The 27,930-nt window shown below is 35.6% G+C and overlaps 1 protein-coding gene across 6 annotated transcripts in view; it reads left to right on the forward strand.

The window, feature by feature from the left end:
- The window catches only part of CHD1L (chromodomain helicase DNA binding protein 1 like), a 98,169-nt gene that overhangs the window by 804 nt on the left and 69,435 nt on the right, over positions 1-27,930 (forward strand). For 4 of the 6 annotated variants that reach the window (XR_005559556.1, XM_039366544.1, XM_039366539.1 and 1 more), the window contains exons 2-13: positions 125-491; positions 1,215-1,327; positions 1,434-1,537; positions 2,187-2,301; positions 2,770-2,801; positions 3,203-3,284; positions 3,955-4,117; positions 6,417-6,572; positions 8,347-8,439; positions 13,144-13,240; positions 19,594-19,667; positions 21,952-22,062. Coding sequence is in view for 5 of the 6 variants with exons in the window: in XM_039366544.1 (XP_039222478.1) it covers positions 395-491; positions 1,215-1,327; positions 1,434-1,537; positions 2,187-2,301; positions 2,770-2,801; positions 3,203-3,284; positions 3,955-4,117; positions 6,417-6,572; positions 8,347-8,439; positions 13,144-13,240; positions 19,594-19,667; positions 21,952-22,062 (1,237 nt within the window). In the remaining variant the exon portion in view is untranslated. The remainder of the gene's footprint in view (positions 1-124; positions 492-1,214; positions 1,328-1,433; positions 1,538-2,186; positions 2,302-2,769; positions 2,802-3,202; positions 3,285-3,954; positions 4,118-6,416; positions 6,573-8,346; positions 8,440-13,143; positions 13,241-19,593; positions 19,668-21,951; positions 22,063-27,930) is intronic. The other 2 variants (XM_039366540.1, XM_039366541.1) reach the window with 2 other exon arrangements.

Below are 27,930 nucleotides of genomic sequence, written 5' to 3' on the forward strand. Positions count from 1 at the left end.
TCTGCTAGGACGTGCCGTTGCTCTTGGGAAAACAACCCACAATCTTAATCCTCTTACATTGTTTCAAATAGGGTTAATTTTAAGATTTAGTATTATTCAGTAATGTTATACTGTATATACATAGGCAGAGTCAACAAGAAAATGCAAAGCAGCGTAAAAACAACCCCGCAGATAAAATATCGAAAGGCCCGTGTGAGCAGCGTCACCCTTCCACAGAATGATGCTATTTCTAGAACACGCCCCGGTTCCCGCAAAAGCCAATTACGACGCGAAGTTCTTTCTAACCAGCCAATCCATATAAACCTGCCCATTACTTTCTTTCCGGTAACTGTTTTGGAAAGTAAAAGTTGCTGAAGGAGGAGGGATCGGAGTTTGCTGCTTTGAGGCCTGTGTGATGTCTTCCTTTTTCCAAACTATTTCTAACAAATACGGTTCCAGACAGGGAAGCGAAAGTATTAAAGAGGAGCAATTACTCCAATGGGGTTTGACAGGTAAGTTTCTTTTCGAGCCATTTTTCTTAAAGATGGAATCCATAGATCAACTTAGTTAAACTATATTGACAAGCTAGTTGGTACTCGGGGCAGCCAGGGAATTGAATTAATTCAATAAAATCATGTTTTTATTTAAATGCAAAAGGTATAAAAAGTAAGCAATGGTAATTAAATACTGTATATTAAAAACTAGTTTCAGCCATCCCATCATTTGATGGGATTAATGTACAAAGTACCTTTGTCCATTGCCTGTTCAAAAAGCCAGGTGATGTGAAGATAACCTAAAGTGAATAAGTACCTTGTTAATTCAGTATTAAGTGGTTCAGATACTTCTGTAGTTTTCCAAATCAAGAATTTATTGATTGTCCAGAGGAAAGATGTATAAGTAGTTATCTTCTTAAAAATCCCTTGTCTTAAAAAATAACAAATATGTTGTCAGACTGACATTCCTATGTTTGGAATTTAAAAAGTAAGTTCCTTTGAATAGGTATGTTATTCCATAAATTAGATTGTTTTGCCTTTTGATAGTAAGTAAATTGTAGCTCCTCTCATTTTGCTCCCCTTCTAGTATGTTAGCGAAAATAGCTATGTCGACATAAGTTCTAAGAAAATGACCATGATTGCTTTTGCATAATCAAAGTTTAATGTCTAATTCATTAAATTAATTGTATTTCAAACAAGTTAAGAGTTCCAATGCAATAGTTTTCCTGTCTTATTTTTTAGATATTCATCTGCATCCCTATCAGATAGAAGGTGTAAACTGGATGATACGCTGCTATGAAACTGGGCATGGCTGTATTCTGGGTGATGAAATGGGATTGGGGAAGACTTGCCAGGTATTTGTCTTTCTACATGAAATGTATGACTTCCTAATTGTCAAAAGAAAAATGAGTGTCATTGTGTGTGATAAATAAATTCAAAATATTTTTAATTCTATTTCAGACTATTTCTCTGCTTGTTTTTTTGAGTGGGAAGTTTCATAGGAGACCTTTTTTGATCCTTTGCCCTCTCTCTGTGTTAAACAACTGGAGGGATGAATTAAAAAGGTAAACATTTCAAAAGTTTTTACATTTCTTGAAGCACATTCTGGCAAGTTTCAAATGTAATTTGTGAGCTGCCCAGAGTCAGTTTAGGCAGTGCCTAAATACAGAATTGTTACAAATTATATGCTATGCCTGTTGATAATCAGGAATCTGGTAGCATATTTCCAACTTACATTTTAGTAAAACCTTTTGTGAGCTATAACTCACTTCATCGGATGTATAGATGAAGTGCGTGAGTCTATGAAGAAGTGACTATATGCTGAAGTGAGCTAAGCTTTTTAACATTTGTTAGTTGGAAAAGGTACTCCCTGTACTTTCTCTGATTTTTTTTTTTGTTTGCTTATAAGAAGGAATATAGTAAAATTTACATTGAGAAAAATGATGCAGTGAGGTGCAACACATTTCTTTTAAATGCAGTTGTCTACAAATTTAGTGATAGCATTCCATTACTAGGTCTGTCTCTATAAGATAATTATTTTCAGAAATTTGCTATGTTAGGAAAAGAGGTACTTTGCACACAAAATGTCAAGTTTTGTCTCTGGCATCACAGAATAGAAAGCATTGGAATAAGTAAACCAATGCAGTTTGTACATTTATAATTCTGATTAGAAGAGAGATATTGATCAATAACTCTTTTAAACATCCAAAAAAGGTTTTCTCCATGCCTTTCCACTGTGGTATATTCAGGAGGCAAAGAAGAAAGAGCTGAACTACAGCAGAATTTGAAATCAAAACATGGTTTCCACATTCTGCTGACTACTTATGAGGTATATCATTAGTATTTATGATTACATATTTTAATTAATATTTTGACTGTTTTAATTTGACCAATCTCCATGTCCACTATAATATTCATGATCTGTATTTTTGCTGATCTGCGACCGTATTAAAAAATTAATTGATTGAATCTGTATCTCAAGGTCTGTGAATAGATAAGGTTTCTTTGACCTGTTGGAAGTTTTAGTACTGGAAAGTTTTCTCTCTCTGAGTAGGCTTCTATATAACTAAGTATTGCCTAAGATTATAATTATGCAAGTTTAAATTAAAATGCAAAGGGACAACTATTGGAGGAAATATGTTGCAAAATATGAAAATTTTATAAGAGGAAGGGAGCAAATGATTGGCCCATTCTGTCTTATGAGAATTCTGCTTCCATAGATAAAAATTATTTCTGCAATAATTTCTCTGGAAATTACACTTGTTCTCATTTGAAATTTTCTTTCGCTTGGTTACAGATGTGCCTCAAAGATGCGGCTTTTTTAAAACGGTGAGGACACAGTACAAATATCATGTTTTCAACACAAAGGCTATTTGTGGCCAGTTATAAATGAATAGTTTTAGTTTTTAGAATGAAGGCTGTTATTACAAAGATTGTATCCTTTTTGTGCTTTATTTATTTGAATCAGTTACTGGGGAGAAGGGAAGACAGCTGGTAATTTTTTGCATTAGTTGGTACACATTATTATAACATCTAAGCAATAAAGACAATTATTCAAATATGACTAAGGAGAAGGAAATCTTATATAGTATTTCTCAGAGTTTCTAATTCTGAGTTACTAAATAAAACTTTAATATCTTAAACCTTAATTAATCTCACTCACTATATGAAAAAATTGAGCAAACAATAGATCTGAATGCATTATATTTCTGGTCTTTCTTTATGTTCAGTTTTAACTGGACTTGTCTTGTTGTGGATGAAGCTCAGAGACTGAAGAATCAGGATTCATTGCTTCATAAAACATTATCTGAGGTAAAAGAATAGTACATTTTGTTTTGTTCAAATGTTAGAGGATGAATATTTCCTAATAGCCTTCTTGGTCATTTCGGTGGATTTCAGTTTCTTGGTTATCTTTAAAGGGCTCAACTAAATAACAGTATATTTCTAATTTAATGTGAGGAGAAATCCAATCTGAGTTTAAGATAAATTATTGCCATTTTTATTCAATACGAAAAGAAGCAACATTAATATTAACTTTAAAATATTCAGCTTATGTCTGGAATAAAAACACAATTTTCTCAGAAGACACAAGTTTTCCAACTTTACTAAAAAGGGAATGGATTCTAACCTCTACATTTGATACTAATTGCAAAATAATATTGCAAGATTCCGAATCATGTCCCCACATCCCTTCCTTATATCTACCAACTTGCAATGTGTGGATCGGATAGTCATATACAATTAATTAAATTCTTCCCTTCTGCAGTGTCTAAACTATACACAGACAGAAAATTTATTTTGGTCATTGAGCAATAAAAATATATTTGATAAATACAAAGCAAAATTAACCCTAACATCAATTGGTAATCATTTGTGGGTAAAATTGCACATAATGTAACATAATGCTACTTTTAAACAGATTTATCCCTGGTTGTCTAACAAATAATGCAAAAAGTAAATGCTAAACAACAACATCTTTTAGTATTCAACAGATTTCCATCTCCTGCTGACTGGTACTCCAATTCAGAACAATCTTCAAGAGTTATATTCCATGCTTACTTTTATTGAACCAGTTATATTTCCCAAGGAACTGGCAGAAGAATTTGTTTGCTATTACCATGAAATTGAAAAAGACACTGAAACAGGCAAGTAGAAAGTTGAGATTCATTGCAGAATGTGAACAGTTGGGATTCAGGTTTCTTTTTTGATTATGCTACTGTTGTTCCACTTGAACCAAAAAATATTCAATTTTTAATTAAGAATTCAGTGTCTATGATTTTATGGACCTCATCTTTGTGCTGTTTCTTTTTTTCATTAATGTTGTAAGAGATGTATAGTTATGCTTAGGGTGGGTTTTTTTACTTTTTAATTTATGTAACTACATACAGCTGTATACAGTTGCTGCCCTGGGGAAATGCAAAGTCTCTTAGGCAAGCTTATTTTTAAGTACAGATAGTCCTCAGTTAACAACTCTAATTGGCATTGAATGCTTCATTGCTAAGCAATATAGTCACCATGCTGACTTAATTGCAATTCTGGTTGCAGTAATTAAGCAAATTATGCAGAGTCATTAAGCACACTATTATGTGACCACAACTTGTGACTTCCTGCGGGCTCCCACATTGAATTTGCTTACTGGAAGCCAGCAGTGAAGGTCACAAATGGTCACCACACAACTATAACACACTGCATCTGTTGTAATTTCAATCATATAATTGTGGGGACAATGTGACCAGTGCAATTTTGAGGGCTGGCTATAAGCTTCCTTTTTCAGTACTGTCATAACTTAGTATTTGTCCCAAAGACCACCTAAAAGGTACTGAATTTGTGAGAAAAAGTTCAGTCAAAATTATGGATCATTATTGCATGCATAATTAGTGCTGGGAATTTAAATGACACATTTAATATGTTTTAATATGACACTTGTGTATTAGTAGTAACAACATGCATAGTTCCTCATAGAACAGCTTTCCTCAGCCTTATGTCATGCTTCTGAATCATGGAATTCTTAAATTGAACAGTTGAAATTAGGGAAATTTATACTTGTTAATTTTTGTAACTCTAGCCCTATTAACTTTAGTGGATTTATCCTTAAATGAGACTACTATAGCTTTCAATCACACCAATTATAGCCATAAGTTATATGTTTGCTATATGAAGCTCTTTTTAAAGTATCAAATCACACAATCTCATTTGTTAAGATCAGTAGCCATTAAATAAATAAGCTAAAATCTAAAATAGTCAATTATCTGTAATACTCATGTAATCACACATAACATTACTCAGGAAATGTACTGAAACTAGCTAAAACTTGCCTTAGCCCAGACATGTCAAACTCACGACATCCCATGACATCGCACAATGTATTGGAGCTTTTTTTGCCATTGCTGGCAATGGGATGGGCGTGATTTCTCGATGATGCATTCGGCCCGTGTGCCGGCAGTTTGACACACCTGCCTTAGCCTAATGATACTGGCATTAAAGTGTAGAAAATACGAAGAATAAATACATAGAACACATTATAATACTGGTGCCCTGATTTGTTAATCTAATTATGTGATATGACAGTCTTACAATACTGTACATCTATTTCATTTACTGTACATCTCTCTCGCTTCTGTTTTGTCAATTGAATAAACTGATTGTGGATGATTGATGGCTTATTTGAAATGGCCAGACCTTTTTCACCTTCTACTTCAAGTTGAGAAAGTGTTTCTCACTATGTTTCTTAACTGTCTCTACTAGAATTCATTAAGATATGTATGCCACATAGATTTGCTTTTAGTTAGTGTCTGTTACTTGAAGCTGTGGGAAGATTTACAAGTTGTCCTACAAACATACAGCCAAAGCTTTAACCATCAAAATGGTGAAGTGATTATAAATTAAGCTAATCACATTTTTCTACTTGGAAAAAATCTAGATAGAAACAAACCATTTATTATGATATGCAGAAAAGAAAAAAGGGGGTACTACTTTCTTATGTACTATTTATTTATTATTAAATGTATTTGCCATCCATCTCATGGATCAAGGGACCCTGAGCAGCTGACAATGTGATATCTTACTAAATATTATACAGTAGATATGAAAGTGAAAAATGATGATGCCTGTAGAATGGATATCTTGCTGATAAGGTTATCTAGATCAGGGGTCCCCAACCCCCAGACTGCAGCCCAATACTGGGCCATGGCCTGTTTGGAACTGGGCCATGCAGGCAGCGGGTGAGTGCATGAGTATGTGCGAAGTTGCCCTTGTACAAGCAGCAGCCGCTTGCCCTTGTGCAAAAGCAGAGGCCATCTTGTACTCGCGTGCAAAGCTTCCCTAGATCCCTGATAGATTTCCTTCAGTTTTAACAACCATAACTTGTCCACATTTTTCATCCTGTCTGTATTTAACTGGATTTCTCTGCCTGCATTTAACGGGATTTTTCTGTCTCTCTTTAAGTCAAGGAACTTCACAGTCTGTTGCAGCCTCTGTTACTCAGGAGAGTGAAGGCTGAAGTTTCAGAAGAAATTCCAAAGAAGGTAGAAGTGGTTCTCTACCATGGAATGTCAGCACTGCAGAAAAAAATTTATAAGGCTCTTCTTATGAAAGATCTAGGTAAAAAGAAAAGGAATAAATTTTGGCACTGGCCATCAAGACTGATAATAATTTGTTTGGTAAATTGAGACAGGAAGCTTTAAGGCTGAATTATATTTTAAAATAGAACCACTCAATAATGAAAATTTAGTTAACAAATCCCATTGATTTCAATGTATATACTATTCAATTTTTTTTCTGCATTTTTGCCTTAGTGGGTCACATTTGTGATTTTCCTCCATATTAAGGCTATACTTGGTATGCTAGGAAGAAAAAAATAAACCTCAAACACTATTTGATTTTTCTTACATTTCTTATGTTTAGATCCCTAGCAATTCTGAGGATTTTACTAGTTGATTAGATTAATACTTGAACTTCTCATCATTGATATAAAAAACAGTATTCCATATGTAGTTTTTCTTCTTTCCCCCTTCCAGAGAGTTTTACCTAGTAACAGTTGTATCCCGTTTTTTCTGTTCATGAGATTTTGAATTTTTCAACTAGATATGTTTTCTCAGTTTAGAATTAATGTGATTTGCATTTCATTTTGACTTGAGCAGTTTCTAATATTAGTATGTAAAATATAGTCATTGTGTTTAGGTACATGTATACAGTCAATGAATTAATCCAGATTCAGCCTTATAGAACAGCTGTTTCATTTTCTATAACAAGGCTATGAAGCAATTCCCAGTCCTCTGCTTTATGACAATTCCTCTCTTTTAACTTTGCCCCAGAAATTTATTGTTAAAAATGGTTTTATAGCCTATCAATATTTTATCCATTGCTTTTCAGATAATATTAATTCATTCCATGCAGGCTCAACTGTTCTCTAAATGGCATCTTTGACAGTTGGTGTCTTTTTTTATCAACACTGTCTTATCCATGCATTGGACCATTCAGGCATAAATAGCTAATGCTATTTAACATTCCTGAAAATGCAAATAAGAACTCCAGTCTTAATTACTCATTTCTCTGTAGTCAAGTGTTACAACTTCTGTTTGCTTCCTCATTAGAACTGTAAGCTTTGAGTGTGGCAGGCAAGTTATATTCAGTATAATTGTCACAAAATGTCAAATTATTTGTCAGGAGTACACATCTCCTGGTCACCTGTGTACAGGATTTTGGTTCTGCTAGTTTGTGAAGAGAAACTACTGAAAAACCAATGCATGCTAATATGGGCTATATGATTTGGATGATAGTTAAATGAATCCCAGAATTCTAACACTGTCAGCGTTATTTTTTGTTTATTTGCACTTTCCTTGAAATTGCAAGGAAAGTTAGGCCAGAAATATTGCACAAGAAGGTGCATTTCCTAGGGAGATCAAGAGTTTTATTTGCTGAAAGCCACTAGAAACCTTTATCAATTAACATAGTTCTTTATGAACATCTTGTATATACATTAGTTATTTTTTATATTTAGATCATTTAGATCATTTTGATGGTGCCTAAGTCAAAGATTGCTCATCACTGCAGTAGATGACCAAAGCATTGGCATGAGATTAGAAATTAAATTGTTAGAACTTTTAACTTCAGGATTTTGGTATCACAGGACTCTGTCTGCCATTTAATGTAATTGGTCATAAGAAAGAATACATTTTAAAACTTCGAAGACCTTTAACAATTGTTAGCAATAGCTTTCTCTTTTGCTGTTTCCATCAAAGCATAGATATTGAATTGAAGATACTATAATGTTGACTTTTAATTAAAATGTTTTTTACCTGCTCTTTTGTGTGATTAAATCTTGATATTTAAATGTATCAACAAAAGCAGTAAATGTCTCTAATATTTTTTTCAGATGCATTTGAAAATGAGTCGGGAAAGAAAGCTAACCTGCAAAATATGTTGATTCAACTGCGGAAATGTGTAGCTCACCCATATTTATTCACTGGTAAGAATTATGAACATGAGTATTGCTGAAGCTACTATTTAAGTGAGGTAGGCATAACAATTCTGTTAGTAGGCTAAGTAGATCTATATCTCAGTCAAATAGAAGAAGGAAGAGGGGCACTGACTTAGGTCTTAATGGTTGTTTTGCTTGTCTATCTTTTTAATTATTATTCATAGGCTGAGTTATATGAGGGATGCCTTCAAGTCACTGTTGATCCTAGTAACTGCCTGGACTAGTCCCTGCAGTTTTCTTGGCAAGGTTTTTCAGAAACAGTTTGCCATTGTCTCCTTCCTAGGGCTGGGAGGGAATGACTGGCCCAAGATCACCCAGCTGGCTTCATGCTAGAACTCATGGTGCCCCAGTTTCTAGCCTGATGCCTTAACCACTACACTAAGGGGTTTTTCCACTTAGTTCCATTTGGATCAAGTAGGATGTCAATTGCATCTGTTCCTATGATAGTGAAATTCAAGGATCATGGTGTTGACAGTAGGTTTCATTTGTACATTTAGGCAGTGCGTTTTTTGTAAAAAAAAAAAAAAAAAAAGTGCCGGAACTCACACACGTCATACAACTTGCCTTGCCTACCCTACAAAGTTCCATCCAAAAAAGGTGCCAGAACTCCATTCTGGGTGTTCTATGACAAAAAAAGCCCTGTATTTAGGACTAATCTGAAGATTCCATTTCCACTTGTATTCACAGACGTTACTAAGAAGGAATGGGCTGATCTAACTATAAGACCCTTCCTTCTTTGTCAGTGTCTGTGACATTGAATCTCTTCCCCAGACATCTACAGAATAGCTTGGGATGCCCGTTTGCTTTTAGATTTCACACAAATATCCAATGAGGGAAGTTGGGCTGAAAGTAAAGAGCAACACATTGAAAGTTACCCATTTGGCTTTCACACCTAAAAAAAGGTCTAGAGTTCACAATTTCCGGGTTTCTAGTCCTGCATCTTAACTGCCACATCAAACTGACTCCCAGACAATGAACCTGTTATATCTCTCGTTACCAAGATGGTGGTCAAGAGAGAAAGAGGTAAGATCCAACTGCACATAGGACAGTTGGTTTTCTGAGATAGCAGCCTTGGGCAATTGAGTCTCAGTGCTTGCCTTTGGCACTATGATTTGGGCATGTACATTGTTTAAAGGTTTGTCATATCCTAAACATTTACAGAACCATTTAGCAAGTTTGCCAAAAGAGTACAGTTTATTGTTGATAATATTTTGGGCAGTCGAATTTTTAGAAGGAGGGTAAAATTTACTCCGCAGTTATTTTTGTTGGGTATAGTTACTGATTGTGATACAAAGGAGGTTATATTGATGTTAAATTTGATTACAGCCGCAAGGCTGTTAGTAGGACAATATTGGAAGAAGGAATCCTTGCCTACACTGCGGGAATGGTTTTTTAAAGTGTCTTATTTGGCGGAAATGGCAAAGATTTCGGCTTTCTTAAAGGAACAAACGCAAGAGAAATTTCTTGCTGTTTGGGATAAATGGATAGAATTTATACAATTTAAATTGGATATAAAAAAATATCACATTGCTTTTTCATAATTCTTATTTCTATATACATATATATATATTTCAGTTTTATTTTTTTCTTCTTTTTTATATATAATTTTTTTTTAAATTCTTTTTTAATTAAGCCTATATTCTGCTCTGGGAAGCTCGGGGGGGAAGGGGGGGCGTTTTGGGGGGGGGATGGGGAAGGGGATGTTATGTTTAGTTTTTTGTATATGTTGTTTTCTGTTTTTGTATTGTTATATTTTTTTCTGGTTTTTTTGTAAAAACTTATAAAAATTTTCAATAAAAAAAAAAAATTTGGGCAGTCTTCAGTTTGAACTGGGTGCCTTTTGAAAGTGGGTCTACTGGGGAGGATAGTGGAGACATTCACATGCCCAAGCTAATCAGTTACCCTGGTTCTGTACTTTGAAACAAGCACGTAAGTCCAACTTTAGAGCCCTCCCCTGTTAGAAGGAAGGGGAGCAAAGACAGTATTACCTAATTTATGTTCAAATCCTAGCCATCTCAAGGAGCTCATTTGGAATAAGGAAACCCTTTGGGTTCTCTGCATATCTAACTTATTATGGTAGTTGACTGTTGGCATAAGGGCTTGGGACTTGGGTACTAAACTACCCTCTCCAGTAGGTCCGCCTTTAGAAGGCACCCTTTTCAATCTCATTGTGGGGGATCATAGAACAGGTAAATTATTTGCCTTTAGATCAGTGGTTCTCAACCTTTTTAATGCCGTGACTCCCAACCGGTCGTAAGTCAAGGACTAAACAACCGGTCATAAGTCGAGGACTAAACCGGTTGTAAGTCGAGGACTATCCAACCGGTCGTAAGTCGATGACTTTCCCTGCCCGGGAGCGCCGCGTATGCATGGTGCCGCCCCCTGCGCTGGCCGAGGTGTAGCTGGCAAGCGGCAGAGAGGAGCAGGCCGACCACCGGCTGGGCCACCAGCTGGCCCAGCCCAAAGGAGGTAAGGCATCCGCCGGGCCCCACGCGCACCAGCAACCCTCCCTGCGCCTGCTGGCCTCCCACTTCCCACCCCTGGCCCTCTTTTACTTACATTTTTAGTAGTTGCTCAGCAGGGAGGGGTGGAAACTTCCAGGCAGCTCACCTTCACTGCAAACAACTTACAGCACCGTTTGCAGAATGGGACTTTTGGCGGGCTCAGCAGGGCAGAGACAGCCTGGACAATTTCTGTTGGCTTTTGAAAGCCAATAGAATTAGACTCTATTCAAGAGAGTCTGTTCTATTGGCTTTCAAAAGCCAATAGAATAAAAGGGAGTGGCACAGCTAAGGAAAAGGGGAAAAAATGGCGGACTGCGTTGTTTGGCGACCCCCGTGAAATGGTCGTTCGACCCCAAATGGGGTCCCAACCCACAGGTTGAGAACCGCTGCTTTAGATACAGAGTCCTTCAGAAAATATTATAGTGGCCCACCCAGGATATTAGCTTGGATACATTGTTTTTCTATTGCCCCTTTTCTGTGAAAGAATAGCACTTTCCATGAGATGCCATTCTGGTCACCAGAAGATTGATCTAACAGTTCCACTAAGATTTTTAAGATTAAGATTTTAAGATTGTATTGTTTTTTTAGGACACACATACTTGCTTTTTTATTTATGATTACTAAATGTAATTAGCAAATTGTGTTTTGCAACTGAACTCATCAAAGATGAATAGTTCTAACAGATGCAAAAGTTTAGCCCTTTCTTTTTTTTAACTAGAATTTTTCTGTACAATAAAAGTATACAAAATTGAAAGAAGGGAAAATATAGAAAAAAAGGAAAAGGAAAAAAGAAAACAGACTTAAAACTTCTTCCATTCTTTCTTTGAGTAATTGCCATCTTATTCTTTCCCATCCTCTTTGACCCTTTTTAATCCCCAGATTCATAAATCATAAATTCAGTCTTTTTTCTTTCAACATAAAGTCTGTATGAGACTTCCAGGCTTTTTCACTGACCAAACTGGTCAGCTTTGCCATTTCTACAAGCTCCATCAATTTTATAATCCAGTCTACTGTGGGCATTTTATTATTTTTCCATATTTGTGAGTACAGTAATCTTGCCATCACTACTATATACAGTATTAATTTCATATATATGAAATACACACACACACACACACGTATATATAAACACATACACACACATATATATATATATATTGTGAAAGAGAAGCTTTCCTTTATGATTAGAGGGGGTGCAATTATTTTTCCCCCTCTTTTCTTGTTAGTAGTAGCCAGAATGGTACAGAATCTATTAAGATCATTTTGAGCAGTTCTAGAGAATATTTTCAATTGTTTAGGACCAGATGTTTTTTCCAGATGATGAAAGAGTTCAGTGCAATATGTATTTTCTTCTGCAGATTTAAAAAGGATTTCTTGTGGGATATACAGGTAGCATTCACTGCATTGAGCTTAATATAAGTATGTCTTGGAAATCTGTTTTTCTAATTAAGGTAGCATTTAAGTAAATATCCTGAATGCATCTTTAAAGGTCCAGACAAATATATAGCATTAAATTTTAAGAATAAGCAGTGGTGATTAATTTGCTTCTTAACTTGCTGCAAAATAATGGCATTTTGGTTTTACATCAGCTCAGATTGTTTGAAATATTTCCTCTCTTGTTCTTTTTGGTGGCCTCATATTGTTGTTATTCTGTTTTTTTTCCCCTCATGGGAATAAACTATACATAACATGGCCTTGAATGACTTTGATTGTGCTCTCTTCTCTTTCTCTAGATTTTCTTTCTCAGGGAGATGTTTCGGCATATTACTTCCTAATGTTTTAGCAAATGGCTTAGGATATCTAAACCTGAGAGAAATGAGTGCCACAGTGGATGCAGTATTATTTCTAAGTTTATCTTGAGTTTGTGTATTTTATAGAAATTTTATGTTTTATTACTTTCTTTCTTATTTTTTGGAATAACATTTGAGTAAAAGCCGTACTTACAATGCTATGGTCAATTCAAAGTCTGCCCTCAAGTTAGCTCTAGAACAAGTGTATTTTCATGTCTCTCTGGTAAAGTCTCACATCCACGTCCCCATATGCAAGCCTATTCTAATATGTGAAAGAAGATAATGTGCCCAGGTCCCTTTTGTTTGTTTGGAACCACTGCTAAGTATTGTCTATTACAATGCATATTTAGACACACTCTTTAATAGAGGTGTTTCATAATAATGAATTTTCTTTCTAGGTGTTGAACCAGAGCCCTTTGTCATTGGAGATCATCTCATTGAAGCCAGTGGTAAACTGAACTTGTTGGATAAACTTCTTTCTTTCCTGTATGATAGGTGTGTTTTATAGTTTCTATGAACTGGGACTTTTTTAACTTGAACAATAGCATTTGAGGAAAAAAACACTGGTTAATATAAGGGAATGATTTAGCACAAGAACAATTTTAGAAAAAGAGACTTTCAAAGGCATTATTTGAAGAAAACATAAATTGGAAGTGTTTTCTTTACCTTAATTAAAATGTATATGCATGATTAATTCATGTGCATGGAATCAAGACTTTGGAATTCTTTTGGTTTTTGCTCAATTTTGCCAATGACAAAGATATTCCAGTAATATTTTCTAGCACTTTCAACTCATTCAAACAAGGAATGGTATTGTGTGTCCTCTTCTGAAGTGTTGAAAATGGGTGGGCTGGGCTGACTCTTCCATTACGTGTCAGGCCATACTGGGGATGGGGATGGGGGCTAGGTGGGAAAGGCATTGTATTGTTTTGTGTCATGTCATATTTCTGGTCCAGTACTTTAACCACTATATTAAACTGTGTCCCTAAAACTTATAAAAATCAAAACATTAAAGAACAAGGAAATATTTAAAAATGAGTATGAGACATGTAATATGAGACATGTAATAAGAATAGAAGCTACACTAGATAGCTTCAAGCCAGCTTGAATAGCTTGACCAGATTGCTTGTGCACCAGGCTGTGAATGCAAAATGGGTCTTGAAAGGGAGGACAACAGTGTGGCTCAATTACAGCCTTGCAGCAGTCTCAGCAGACTATAATTGCAAGCACTAGAAGTTGCCTCTGCAGCGAAGGAAGAAATAGAGATAAACAGATCATGGTAGCAACAACAAGGAGAAAATGTGGAAGGAAGGGTTGGTCAGACTGCTGCAAAGGAAGAAAAATGGACAATTTAGTATTGGCCCTTCTGGCCCCACACCTTCAATCCTAAAACCAAAAGGCAGGATTGCTAAACCATACAATTAATGATTAGTGGAACTGGGAATGTCTAGTCTAATGAAGAGAAGGGTAAAGGGGGTACATGATAGTAGTCTTTCAGTGTTTGAGGGGCTGTCACAGAGAGGAGGGGGTCAACCTATTCTCCAAAGCACCTGAAGGCCAGACAAGAAATAACAGAAGTTTATCAAAGAGAGATCCAATCTAGAATTAAGGAGAAATTTCCTGTCAGTGAGAACAATTAACTGTGGAGCAGCTTTCCTCCAGATATTGTGGGTGCTCCATCACTGAAGGTTTTTAAAAAGAGATTGGACAACTATTTCTCCAGAATGGTATAGGATCTCCTGCTTGAACAGGGCATTGGACTACAAGATCTCCAAAGTCCCTTGAGAAGGCCCTACCAACAAATAACTTTCAAACTGACGAAGAAAAATATTAACTTTAGATGGTTGACCCCGGAAGGGATTCTGGTTAAATGGCAAGAGAAAAAGTTCCGCTTAGACTCAATAGATAAAGCAGAGGAATTCTATAGGGAAAATTTTGGTAGTGAGGAAGATCTAGTTGAAAGAGAGGTAAGAGAGGAAGGAGAGACTTTAGCTCAAGCCACCGAATCTAAAGATAAACTAGTCGAGTTCAGAGAGGATATTGATAATGGGAAAAATGAAGGGAACTATGAGAATAGACTTAAAGAAATTAGAGGCTAGACCAACAAGACAGTTAGTGGAAAGAGGAAGGGATTTACAAATTCAAGAGTCTAGACCGGCAATAGTAACCAGATCTAAATATAGATAAAGAGGAGAAAAAAGGTGTTGAATCCATATCCATCAGTATTAATGGCCTCAACTCTCCAACAAAAAGGAAAAAGTTCTTAAATAAGCTTAACAAGATGAACTTAGATATAATTATCCTACAAGAAGTTCATATAAAAACATCAATATTTATTAAATTGCCCTAAATTGGGAAACATGTTTGCAGCTCTTTCGCAATACAAGAAAAGAGGAGTGATAGCATATATTAAACAGGAAATTTCGGCAAAGCAAATTTATAACGACAAAGAGGGTAGAATTTTAATGGTGGAAGCAATTTTGAATAAAATTAAAATTCTCCTGGTGGGAATTTATGCCCCAAATGAGGGGCAAAAACAATTCTATAAAAAATTCCACAACATTATTAATCAATTGGAATATGATAACATTTGTATAATGGGAGATTATAATGCAATTGTGGATAGAAATCTAGATTATAAATGTGGAAAGAGTAGAAAAAGAACTAGAGGAACAATACCTGATACATTCCTAAAAATGGTAGATGAGCTCAATATTCAGGATTCTTGGATAGAGAGGAATTTAGGGAAAAACAGTTTACATTCTACTCTGGATGTCATCAGTCATGGTCCAGAATCGATATGGTGTGGATGTCAGCAGACTTAAATTCAGAGGTAGAGGAGATTGTAATTGCTACAAACTCATGGGCTGACCATAATCCGATTAGAATTAGATGGAAAGGGCAAAAAAATATGAGGAGATGGATCCTGAAAAGGGCAATCCTAAAACATAAAGAATTTAAGTTGAAATTGGAAGAACAAATGGATCTGTTTTTTAAGACAAATAAAAAGGAAGATACGAATTGCCAAAACTTACGGGATACAGCCAAAGCCTTTATGAGAGGCATTGCAATTTCTTACATGGCTAGGGAACATAAAATCAAAACACAACGGCAAAGACATTTAGAAGAAGAATTAGGTAGAGTTGAGGAAAACTTACAAAAGGATCCACAAAGACGCGACTTGAAGCAACAGATAGATTTAATTAAGCATAAGATGAATATTATTGGGAAGGAAGAATTAGGACAGCAGATAAAACATACTAAACAAAATTTCTTCAAAAATGCCAATAAACCAGGGAGATGGCTGGCTTATAAAATTAAAAAACATAATAAGCAGAGGATTACTAAACTTTATAATGCAGAAGGGGATATGATGTACCAGAATGAGGGAAAGAAATTAGAAACACCTTCAGAACTCTTGGAGGCAATTAAGAAACAAAAAAATAATAAAGCACCTGGGCCAGATGGTATACCTGTAGAAATGTATAAAATTGCACAAGAATCTTTAAGCTCAATGTTGTTGGATCTATTCAATGAGATCCTAACTAAAGCGAAAATACCAGCCTCATGGGAAGAAGCCCTTCTCACTTTGATTCCTAAGGAAAATTCAGACTTGGCGCATATCAAGAACTATAGACGTATTTCTCTATTAAATTTGGATTATAAGATCTTCATGGCTATAATGGCGCAAAGGCTTGAAAGATTCCTAGCAGATTTTATTCATTCTGATCAAAATGGCTTTCTATCCAAAAGATACATAAGAAATAATGTCAGGATTGTTTTGGACATATTGGAGTATTATGAAGTGCACAATGAAAAGCAAATGGGTTTAATTTTCCTCGATTCACGAAAAGCATTTGACAATGTGAAATGGGATTTTATGTTCAATCAATTATTGTATATGGGTTTGGGGGAAAATTTTTTAAATATGTTCAAATCAGTTTATTCTAAATAGGCAGCAAAAGTAGCAATTAATGGAGAAATGACCGACAGCTTCCAAATTCAAAAAGACACAAGGCAAGGTTGTCCGTTATCATATTGTTCATATTATCTCTTGAGGTATTAATTAGAGTAATTCGGCAAGATGAACAGATTAAAGGTTTAGAGATCAAGAGAGAAACGTTTAAAACACAAGCTTTTGCAGACGATTTAGTTTTTATAATTGAAGAACCACTACAATCAGGGACAAGATTGATGGAAACACTGAGTAAATACGGGGACATAGCAGGTCTGAAGATAAATAAAGAAAAAACTAAAATGCTCGTCAAAAATATGACCAAAATACAGAAAAATGAACTGGTTGACAGAATAGGTATTCAAATCACGAACAAAATAAGATATCTGGGGATACAATTAACTGCTAGATGCGTTACACTCAAAGAGACAACTATGATAAGTTAATTGAACAGATTAAAAAGGATTTAGATATTTGGACCAACTTACAGCTCTCCTTCATGGACAGAATCGCTGTAATCAAAATGAATGTGCTCCCGAAAATTTTATTCTTGTTCCAATGTATACCCATAAAACTGGATAAGACATTTTTTCAAAACTTTAACAAAATTATACTCAAATTCATCTGGCGAGGAAAAAGAGCAAGGATCAAATTAAAATTACCGCAGGATTCAAAGGAAAGGAGGGGACTTGGCCTCCCTGTCCTGGAAAAATATTATCAGGCCATAGTATTATTATGGGTAAGGGAGTGGATATTATTAAAGAATAGAAGACTATTATGTTTGGAAGATCATGACCTACAAATAGCTTGGAACGCTATGTTGTGGGATCATAAATATAAGACACATAAATATTTCTGAAGGCACTATATCAGACAAGCTTTAATTGATGTATGGGTTAAAATCTGGCAACCAAATTATATCCAAGTTCCCAGTTGGATCTCATCGTTAGAAATGCATGTAACCCAAAGTTTATCCAACTGGGAAAGATTATAACATATAACAATATCCTAGACGAGAGAGGGGAATTGAAACCCAGAAAATTCTTCAAGATGAAGGGATAGAATTAGAATGGTGGGCATACCTCCAATTACAGGCGAGATATTGGAAAGATAAAAAAGAGTTATATTAGAACTGATTGGGCTGGACAAAATATTATTAGGCACGGAGGATAAAATGATTAAAAAACTATATCACTATTTGTTAGATCAGGCAACATATGAGGAACAGGTAAAAGAGACCATGTTAACGTGGAGCAGGGATTTTGATCTCAATGTTGATCTGCACATCTGGCAGGAATTATAAGAAACAGGAAGCTTACTCTGGCCACCTCTTACAAAGAAAATCTCTACAAAATGTTCTACAAGTGGCGCAGCAGTTAGAGTGCAGTACTGCAGGCCACTTTAGCTGATTGTGTTCAGCAGGTCAGCGGTTCAAATCTCACCGGCTCAAGGTTGACTCAGCCTTCCATCCTTCCGGGGTAGGTAAAATGAGGACCCAGATTGTTGGGGGCAATGTAAATATATATATACATTGCTTACTGGTGTACACCGCTTAGAGAGTGCTTGCACTTAAAGCGGTATATAAGTCTCACAAATAAATAAATAAATAAATCTCCCACCTGTAAAATTAGCCAAAATGGGTCCAAATGTTTCCTCCAAATGTTGGAAATGTAAATTGGCAAAAGGGACATACTATCATATGTGGTGGGAGTGCCCACGAGCCCGTGACTTTTGGAATAAGATTAAAAAATGTCTGGAAGAAATATTGAAGTTAGTGGTAGAGTTAAAACCAGAACTCTTTTTACTAGGCATAACCATGCAGAAATACAACAAAGGAGTGTTTTACTTGATGTTACACATTCTCACGGCTGCTAGATTGGTGTATGCTCAAAACCGGAGGAATAAAGGAATTCCAACAGAAGAAGAGATTATATATAAAATTTTATTGTGTGCTGAAATGGATAAGCTCACAATGGAAATGAAGGATAAGACAGAATCAGATTATTTCGAGATCTGGGACAAATTTTATCACTGGTGTGAATCAAGGAGAACTGCTCGGGTTTTAAATTAGTGTTAAGATAGAATTATATATAACTGTATATATAACTGTATTGTATAGAAGAATATGTTTATATAGAGATCAAGAATTATGTATTAACTATATGTATCAAGAGGAACAAATTGTTAGGAATATTTATTTTGGAATGTCACGTTATGTCCATCTTTGTTTTTAACTGTATTATAAATAAAAAACTTTTTAAAAAATTACCTGATCTCTGGCTGCTGCTGCTGCTGCATCTCTCTGTAATGAGGCTGTGTTCATCCATGACTTGCTGAGAGATGAACAAAAGGACTTATTATAGAGTATTCAGCCCTGATTCAGCATGAAGATCTTCTTCTCCTATTAAGTTTTTGGTTTTGCATCAGCTGCCAAGCTGAGAAGAGGGAAAAGGGTATTGCAATAATTTTTACAGGTCTTACCCTCCCTCTAACTCAGTCTCAATGGCTTAAACTTGCCATCCAGTGACAAGGAAAGAATTTGGACCAGTCTCAGTAGTGATATTGGTGCCAGTAAAGCAGAGAAACAGATAAAGGATCAACTCTTTTTCCATTGCAGAGTTAGTAAAACTGTGAAAACAGGTTTATGGCTTAGGCACCTCTCCTCCCCAAGAAATATCTTGACCCAAGTGCCAGTAATAAGGTGCGCTGTCTTCCCTTCCCTCAAATGATTCAACCTGAGCATCTATCTATCTTTAGCATGAGGATAATAGTGTCTCATGTCCTATATCTATTGAATTCAGAGGGTGATATCTATGGAGGTATTATCTATTTTGAATGTGTTTTGTGGGAAACTGGAGCCAAGATCAAAACATTCTTTTTTTTAAAATTGCAGTAAGCATCGTGTTCTGTTGTTTTCACAAATGACCCAAATGTTAGATATTCTTCAAGACTACATGGATTATAGAGGTAAATGTTTTTGATAAAGCTGGATTTTGTTTCAGAGTTCCTATTCTTCAAAATAAAACAATGCTTTGTATAGGAAAATTCTAAAAACAAAAAAACTGATTTCTTACGTATGACTTTGGGTTCTTTGCGTGTTCATTGTTGAATTATGAATTATGCATCCATTTGGAATTTTCTAAAACTTAGAGTATCATTTGGTGGGAACCTTGATCCCACATATAGCATATGACTAGAGATGGCTGTTGCTGAACCCTTCAGTGTCTAAGAGTATCACAATGGGTTTGAGTGACAGAGAAATTATCTGAGATCAAGTAGATAGGCTGCGTGAGTTCACATGTCTACTTAATAACTCCATTTATAGATCTCTTTTAATTTAGATACATGGTTAATACTTCTTTGTGGTTGTCAGATGATAGCCCTTCTAAAGTCTATTAGAGATTCTCAGTCATCCAGCTGTATTTCAAAGGTGCTTTTTTAAAATGCAGCTGGACTGTTTTTTCCCTTGAGGAAGAAGACGTTTTGCTTCTCATCCAAGAAGCTTCATTGGTTCTGGCAGGATGGTGGGAATGATGGAAGGATCTCCCCCCACCATCCAGCCAGAACCGATGAAGCTTCTTGAATGAGAAGCAAAATATCTTCTTCTGCTTCCTCAAAGGAAAGATCAGTCCAGTTGCATTTTTACAAAGCACCTTTGAGACAGCCTTATAAAGATTGCATCCTTTGGGAAACAAAGATTAACTTTATAATGCTGGTATGAAAGTAAAAATCTGAACCTATGTAGCTGTCCAGCATAGCTTGAGGAGGGAATGCAATGGGGGAAGGTTTCCAGCATTGCTACTGTGGAATGAGGACAAATTAGAAGAAGGCCCAACTGTTTGGCCAATTTGCAATAAAACTTGAGGGTTATGATTAATCATTTGAGAAAGTGCTCAAGATAGGCTTTGAAAGCAAAAAATAAACATGGTTTCTATTGTAATAGTATTGTAAGGCCCTGCCTCAGCTGAATCTCTCAAGAAAGCAGAACTTTTGAAACTGGCCTCATTTTAACAGGAACTTTTATTGAGCGTTAATGAAAGCAGGCAGGATCTGAAAAGCCTGTATGAAATTTCTAGATTAAACACCAAAGGTTAAAACCCTTACCAATTGCTCAGTGCATAGGAGCCAATCCAGAGGCGTTAAAATGTTGTAAGAACTCTGGACAGAGACAGTGATAAGATGTTTCCCAGGGGTCTCTTCTGTGGTGTCTGTGGTGAAGTGGAGCAGATGGCCTCGGGCAATACTCTCTCCCCCCTTACATTCCCCAGAAAGATACATCAAAGGGAAGAGGAGCTGAGTAAACAAAGCAAAGCTAAGCACAGTAGAGGAGAGCTCCAAAGGATCCCCCTCCCCTCATAATGGCAGCATCTCAACAGAGATCTGTAGGGACCTGACAAGTATCTTGTGGCCTAGGTGCAAAATCAACAGCCTTTTAACCAATGATGTCAAATTTTGAACAGAACTGAGGTAGGCAGTATTATGTCACAGTTCAAGTAAAAGAAAATAATTTTGGAAGAAAAAAAATTTTGGCAAAAATTTTAATATAAAAAACGGAGAATTTTTTGATAAGACCTGTAGTCCACCAGATTTTCCAAGTCAAGCCATTTTAAAAGGAATAGCTATTTTAGTGTACAGTGATAAAAATCTGGAGAAATCTTGTATACCAAGTAACAAATGTTATTAAAAGCATTAAGTTCATCAGATGCATAGAATATATATACTGATATAGACTTTAAATTGGGATAGGACAGGGATTGTGCAGATTAGGTTAAATATGAGATATATTAAAATTACCTTATTGTAATGTGTTAAAAATGCATTATTGAGACCTTATTTTGATTTTGTTTGATGTGTCTTTTGATGTATATGAATTCAGCAACAAACTTCTCAGTGGAAAAGCACTCTATGCATCTGATGAAATGAATTGCAGCTCACTAATGCTTTATGCCCTTTAATCCAGTTTGATAGTCAGAAAAGGTGCTGCCAGATTCCTTGATTTCAAACTGTAAAGCAGATACTACAAGAAATATTAGAATTTTGTTGATGTAAGCTATAAATAACAGGATATTGAAAGCTGTTTCTCTTTCCCTTCCTCTTATACAAAAGAGAATCAAGATAGGACAATTCTCTTATGCTTTCCCTTTTCCTTGTCTAACCACATGTTTTCTTAATGGTCACTATATACTTTTTTTAAACATAGGAATAATGTATCTTTCATGAATATTTAATGTTTCTTTAAAAAACTAAAAAGGTTACAGCTATGAGCGCCTGGATGGATCTGTCCGAGGTGAAGAGAGACACCTTGCCATTAACAACTTTGGTCAGCAGCCTATTTTTGTTTTCCTTCTGAGTACCAAAGCAGGTGAGCAACCAAGGCTTTTCTATGTACTATGCTAGATATTCTGTTCATTTGAAAGCTAATAATGGGCTACTAGTAGCATTTTGACATGAGTAAAAATACAAAGAAAGAAACAGTTAGAAAAGAAGAAAGAAAGAAAAAAGGAGGGGCTTTCAATCTTCATTACAAATATAAACATGTTTGGTAGCTCTTTATTCCCCATAAGCTTACAAGCAATATTTCTTCTTCCCATAACCCATCTCTTGTTTATAAACAAATCCATAAAACTTCAGTTTTTCAGGCTTGGTGTCAGTAAATAGTCTTAAAGGATTGCCAGAATTTCATTAAAAAAGTCTTATTTTAATCTTGATCAAATAAATCAACTTTATATCCCCTTCTTTTAGTTCCAAAAAATCTTAATCTTTATTTCATTCTCTCTTTAATTATTCTTTGTCCCATCATTTAGATCTTTTTCAAGGTCTTAGCAAGCCTTTTTGCATATCCAGTAAAAAGATATCTATTTCATTCTCTTGGTTTATCATTTATATTTCCCTTTAATGTTTGTTTATTTATTTATTTATCAAATTTATGTAGCTACCCATCTAATCAGAAATATGTCTAAACATTTTTTAAACATATTATTTTAATTTTTAAAATTTCAACCAGCTTCTTTTGTCTATCTATTAAAGACTTGGCCTCTTCTTATATTTCCACTTTAAATATCTTCTCTATTTTGAAACAGATCAGATCTCTTAAGGTTAATAAGGCTCCCAGTGCTGATTGTGTTCTCCCAGAAATAATTTAAAAGAACCTTTAATGGTGGTCACAAAGAAAAAGACAAAAGTGCAAAAAAGAGAAGATTAAAAGAAAGAAAGAAGGTTCCAATTTTCTTTGCAGCAAATTGAAGTATGATTACAAAATTATCTTTTAATTTTACAAAAGAAAAGCTCACCTTTTTCTATTAGTATTCTTTTCTAATCATTGAAACCACAAGTCATAAGTTTCCCTTATGAATAGAGCATTTCCCTCTATTCATTTAAAAAGTCTGCAAGCGATTTCCAGTCAGCTATAAATATAGTTATTGTCTTTATCCATCTCTGCAAGTTTCATCACCTTTACCAACCATTCCTCTATTGTGGGTAGTGTCAGACCTTTCCATTTTTGATGATATAATAGCTCCACTGCAGTTGTCATATATAAGAACTAACCACTGTTAAAAATGATGTGATGAACTCTCTACCCTTCCCCCAAAACACAATATTTTTTTTTTTATTTCAAGCCAGTTTAGTTACATTGATTACTAAGAGGCACCACCTGATCACTTTTGTCCTTGTTGAGACTCCTCAGATGTGGGTAACAATATCTGGCTATTCATATCTTAGGAGGCCCAATAAAACTGGTCTCATCATGTCATCTGGTGGTCAGTGTAATTAAAGATTCCATACAAGATATGTATAGTAAAACTAAAGAAACTTGGAAGTTATGTGAAACTCAGTGTACACTGTGAAACTCAGTGTACTGGGACATGACAGAATTTAACCTGAATTTTTCTGCTCTGAGAACTTAAGAAAAATGGAATGTACATACTGTTCTGATAGCTTTTTGATTAGGTATTAAAATTATTAAGGCAAGATATTTGGAAAGCAATCTTCTATGAAAGGAAAGAGGATTAAAGCTTACTGGAAAAAACAAAGTTGATTGAATAGGTGGGCATCTCCCATAATGAAGATACAATAGAGAAAGAAACTGCTCAATAGAGAAAGAAACAGATGCCTGATATGGGCTTAATTATACATTTGATAAAACAACCAAAAAAAGTGTATGCCAGAGCAAATGAATGAACAATTTTAAAAAATGCTGTGTCAAATAGCAGATAAGAGTTCAATTGTCCAACAAAGCTGGATACAACTGTAAACAATGTTCTTTAGAATATTTCTGAAATTTAGATTGAGTTAGCAGATATAAAAAATCATAATAGCAGAGATAATTTAAAGGGTTAAAGAAGTTCCAGAGACTACAGAAATTACTGTTTATCTTGCTCTGATCCAAAATTATTGTGAAAAGATTAATATCATATAATATTGATACTGTATAGTAATATAAAAAGATCAGCATAAACATCAGATTTATTCATGTGGAATCCTAGAGATGTTTTAATTATGTTTGTTAAGTCCTTTTTTGGGACCCAAACCAGCTATTTTAACAAAAAAGATAAATTATAGAAAAAAGTATGTGAAGATCAAATAGGATGGTTAAAGTCTTTTTCTAAGATATTGGTGTGCTATGCTGTAGCAATAATAATAATGATGATGATGATGATGATGATGATGATGATGTCATAGTTCCGAAAGATGAAACCCATCAAAAGAACTTGTGCATCCTTGTTGGGGACTATGAGTTTGGCTGTGAAAGAAAAAGGTGGAACGGGTCGACTCACCATCGGGTCAGTCTTCCCCTCATCATCGCTGTCCTAGGAGGGCAGAGTGGTGGCAGGTCCAGCTTGGACGTCAGCGCTCTCCTGCGTGGGCGACGTAACCTGGGCGACGGGTTCTTGCGTGATCCAGTTTGACTTCTCTTTTGCTGGCTGCTGGACTGGATTCTTCCTCGCCGGTGGTCCTGATCTGTTGCTGTTGAGGGTATGGGACCAGGCAACTCGCCACTCGGTGTCCTTGTTGCCCACATCTGAAGCATTTGATTGGTGGACCGGCAGGTGGTCTGGGGGGCTCCGTGGCCGCAATGGTTGGAGGCTTACGGGGAGGGTTTGTTGTCTGGTATGTTCTGGTTTCTGCCCGGCTTCCTGAGGTGGTGTCTTCTTATAACGAGCCAGCTCAATGTCCAACCTTACTGCTGCCTGGTACTACTCCTACCATAGGTTAGGGACAGCTCGATAGACACAAGCCTAGAAAAGATGGTCGACTATCCCCTCTTTGAAGTGGTGCACTAGGGACTGTTCAGGCCACCTTTCTATTCAACCTACTGCCTTACAAAACTGTTGCACGTATTCCAGAGCAGGTCTGCCGTCTTGTTTTATCTTACAAATTTGTTTCTCCACTTTGAGGGCTATGTATGGGTCCTCGAACCTGGTTCTTAATCCAAGGAGGAAGAGATGGAAGTTCCCTAACTCAGGCGCTTGTTCATTGTACAAATTGTTTAGCCATTCAGACGCTTCCCCCTCCAAATTGGTCACGACCACATCGACCGTAGCAGCTGGATTTGGGTAGAAATTGGCATTGCTATTCATGTAGGAATGTACTTGATTGAGGAAGAAGATCAGCTTCTCTGGGTTACCATCAAATGTTGCTCTAAGGGTGGTGCCATCATGAGTTGCTTCCCCCCCGCAGTGTTGCTGCATTCCTTTTTTTTTTCAAACTTTTTATTAATTTTCCAATGTTACAACTATATCTTTAAAAAGCAACGTGGTGTTTTGAGTTACAATAATTCCATTACATACAAATATTATTAATATAAACCTCCAACTATTACAGCCAATATTTCCTCTCTCTTTCCCCCCAATGCACACTGTCCCATTTAAATTAGTATCAATAATTTATCAATAATTTTATATATCTTATTTATTTTAACATTCCATCTTTTGGACCATCAATAACCTTATAAATTTTCCCAGCTTTAATTTTGCATTGATATTTAAATTAAATGTTTAATATTTATCATTTCCAATTTTTTAAATGACCCCAATTCCCCCCAACATCTAGTGTTCCAGATACATATCTATCTCACTTCTATATCAGCAGATTAGTAATACAATATAATATTCCAATTTCATTATAATTTCCAAATCTGTTAGATTGAGTAACCAAAATTTCTCCCATTTCAGCATTCTTCCTTATGTCCACTTTCTCATATTTAAGCTTATAATTTTTATGTCATGGTTCCAAAAGATGAAACTCTTCAAAGAATTTTGAGGCATTGTTTACCTTAAAGAATCTTTAATTGAGCAACATAGCTTCGGCACGTACATAGGCGAAGCCAAATCTGAATTCTCCTCCCCTAAACACATAGTATCGTAGCATAATTCCCTCCTCCAATTAATGGTCATAAATCACATTCTCCAATTAGTTTGCGAACTTTCCCTCCAGTTCCATAACCCACCATTTCTTATCTTCTCTTATTTCAAACAACCTTGAAGAATACTCTACTGTGATATTGTTATGTCTAACTAATCCCCATACACATTCTTCCCCCTCCCCTCCAGCACCATTTAATTCTAAATCTTAAAGAAATACACAGGTTAAAGAGAAAATGGCTGCATCTTCATATATTGTCAAAGCAAGAACATCCGATGTTAGCAGTATTCACATTTTATTCTTATCATTACATCAAAACATGTTAATTACATTACATCACTCTTAACATATATATGTCTTAATCACCTTTATCTAACCTTTATAAGCAACTCAATATTTCAATTTTATTGTTGATATTTATGCATCTAGGTTTTAATTAGCCAAGATTTTTCTTTATCTTCACATCATAACAATATCTCGTATTCAAAATACGGATCTTGTCTACTTATGTATATTCTATTTTAAACCTCCTAAATATGTCCACACTCCATTCTTCAGTCTTATTCTGTCCTTTTTTCTTTGCCAAATCATCTTCCATGTCCTTGCTTCAGGCTCCTCGAAGAATTCTTGTATTCTTGTATATATTATGTCATATTGAGATGACCATCCAGTCGCCATTTTTGGAAGGCTGGGGGGGGGGGGAATCTGGCAGGACTACCAGATTGTCTGTTTATTTTCTCCTGCTGACATAGTTGTCCTGAACTGTTTATCTTTTCTTCTATCTGTTTCTCTTCTTGATCTTCAAATTCCTTCTGATTTATATAGCAGGTTTTTTCCTCCATCCAAGTTGTCAGATTTTTTTCTGAATTTTCTATTGTCTGTACTTGTTGGGCAGCTAGGTCTTCTGTAATAATATTTAATTGTTCGTTTTTTTCTGTTGTATTCTGCATAGATAGGTTTTTAGTTATAGTCAAAGTTTGAGTTTGCATATTTAAGATGCTTTCTGGTTTTTTTCCGAAACCTTTTATTTCATCATCAGCTGTAAGAAGAGTTTGGGGAGTTTGGTAAGTTATTTTCAATATAGCAAAAATTTGTTTTTGCATTTCTTCCATAGAAAAGGTCTGTTCCTGGTCTTCCATAGTGATGAGTTGAATTGAAAACTTTTACAGTTTTTTCCCCCAGTAAATAAGAAACAGAGCTAAAATTCTCACAGCTGATGTTCAAGGTCACATGAATCTGATCTTGTTTTCTGAACTGTCAACCTCTTTAAGAATAATAAATTGCAATTTCAGGTTTAGCCACAAGATGTCACCTCACTGTTTAAGGAATTCCTTTAAATCTCAAAGTTATTTTAATCCTTTCAAGTTTTTTCTTCTATTTTAAGAGGAAAAACCCAGACTTTCAAATAAAAATAGAAAGTAAAAAGTAGATAATGAAAAATCTTTTAATCCACAAGCTTTAGGAAATAAAGTTCCAATTGGAATCCAATTATTTTTTCAATGTTTTCATTGAATATTCCCTTGTATATTCAATCGCCGCTGTTTCTGGAGGGAGGGCTAAAATCCCCCTTCTCTCTCCACAGGAGGGAAAGTACTTTAGCAACTTGAATAGGTACAAAAAAGCAATTAGGATTTAAGAGAGGTAGATCTCACCCAGTCTTTTCCATGCTGCTTTGAAGTTGCCAGATGGTGAGTGTGACTTTGGCTGTCTGCAGTCTAGTGATGAGCCATATTTTTGTGGTCAGCCTTTCGTCCACCAATTTGGAGGGTTTCACCGGCTCTACCAGGCCCCTCCTTGCTGGTCACCTCTACAGGGTGACTTTTGACCCTTTTCAGGGCCCCCCAGCATGTGAAACTGGATGGGGGAG

The sequence above is a fragment of the Crotalus tigris genome, unplaced genomic scaffold (assembly GCF_016545835.1).
Source record: "Crotalus tigris isolate CLP2741 ecotype Arizona unplaced genomic scaffold, ASM1654583v1 scf7180000020347.5012614909:4044961, whole genome shotgun sequence".
In the NCBI taxonomy this organism is placed as follows: Eukaryota; Metazoa; Chordata; class Lepidosauria; order Squamata; family Viperidae; genus Crotalus; species Crotalus tigris.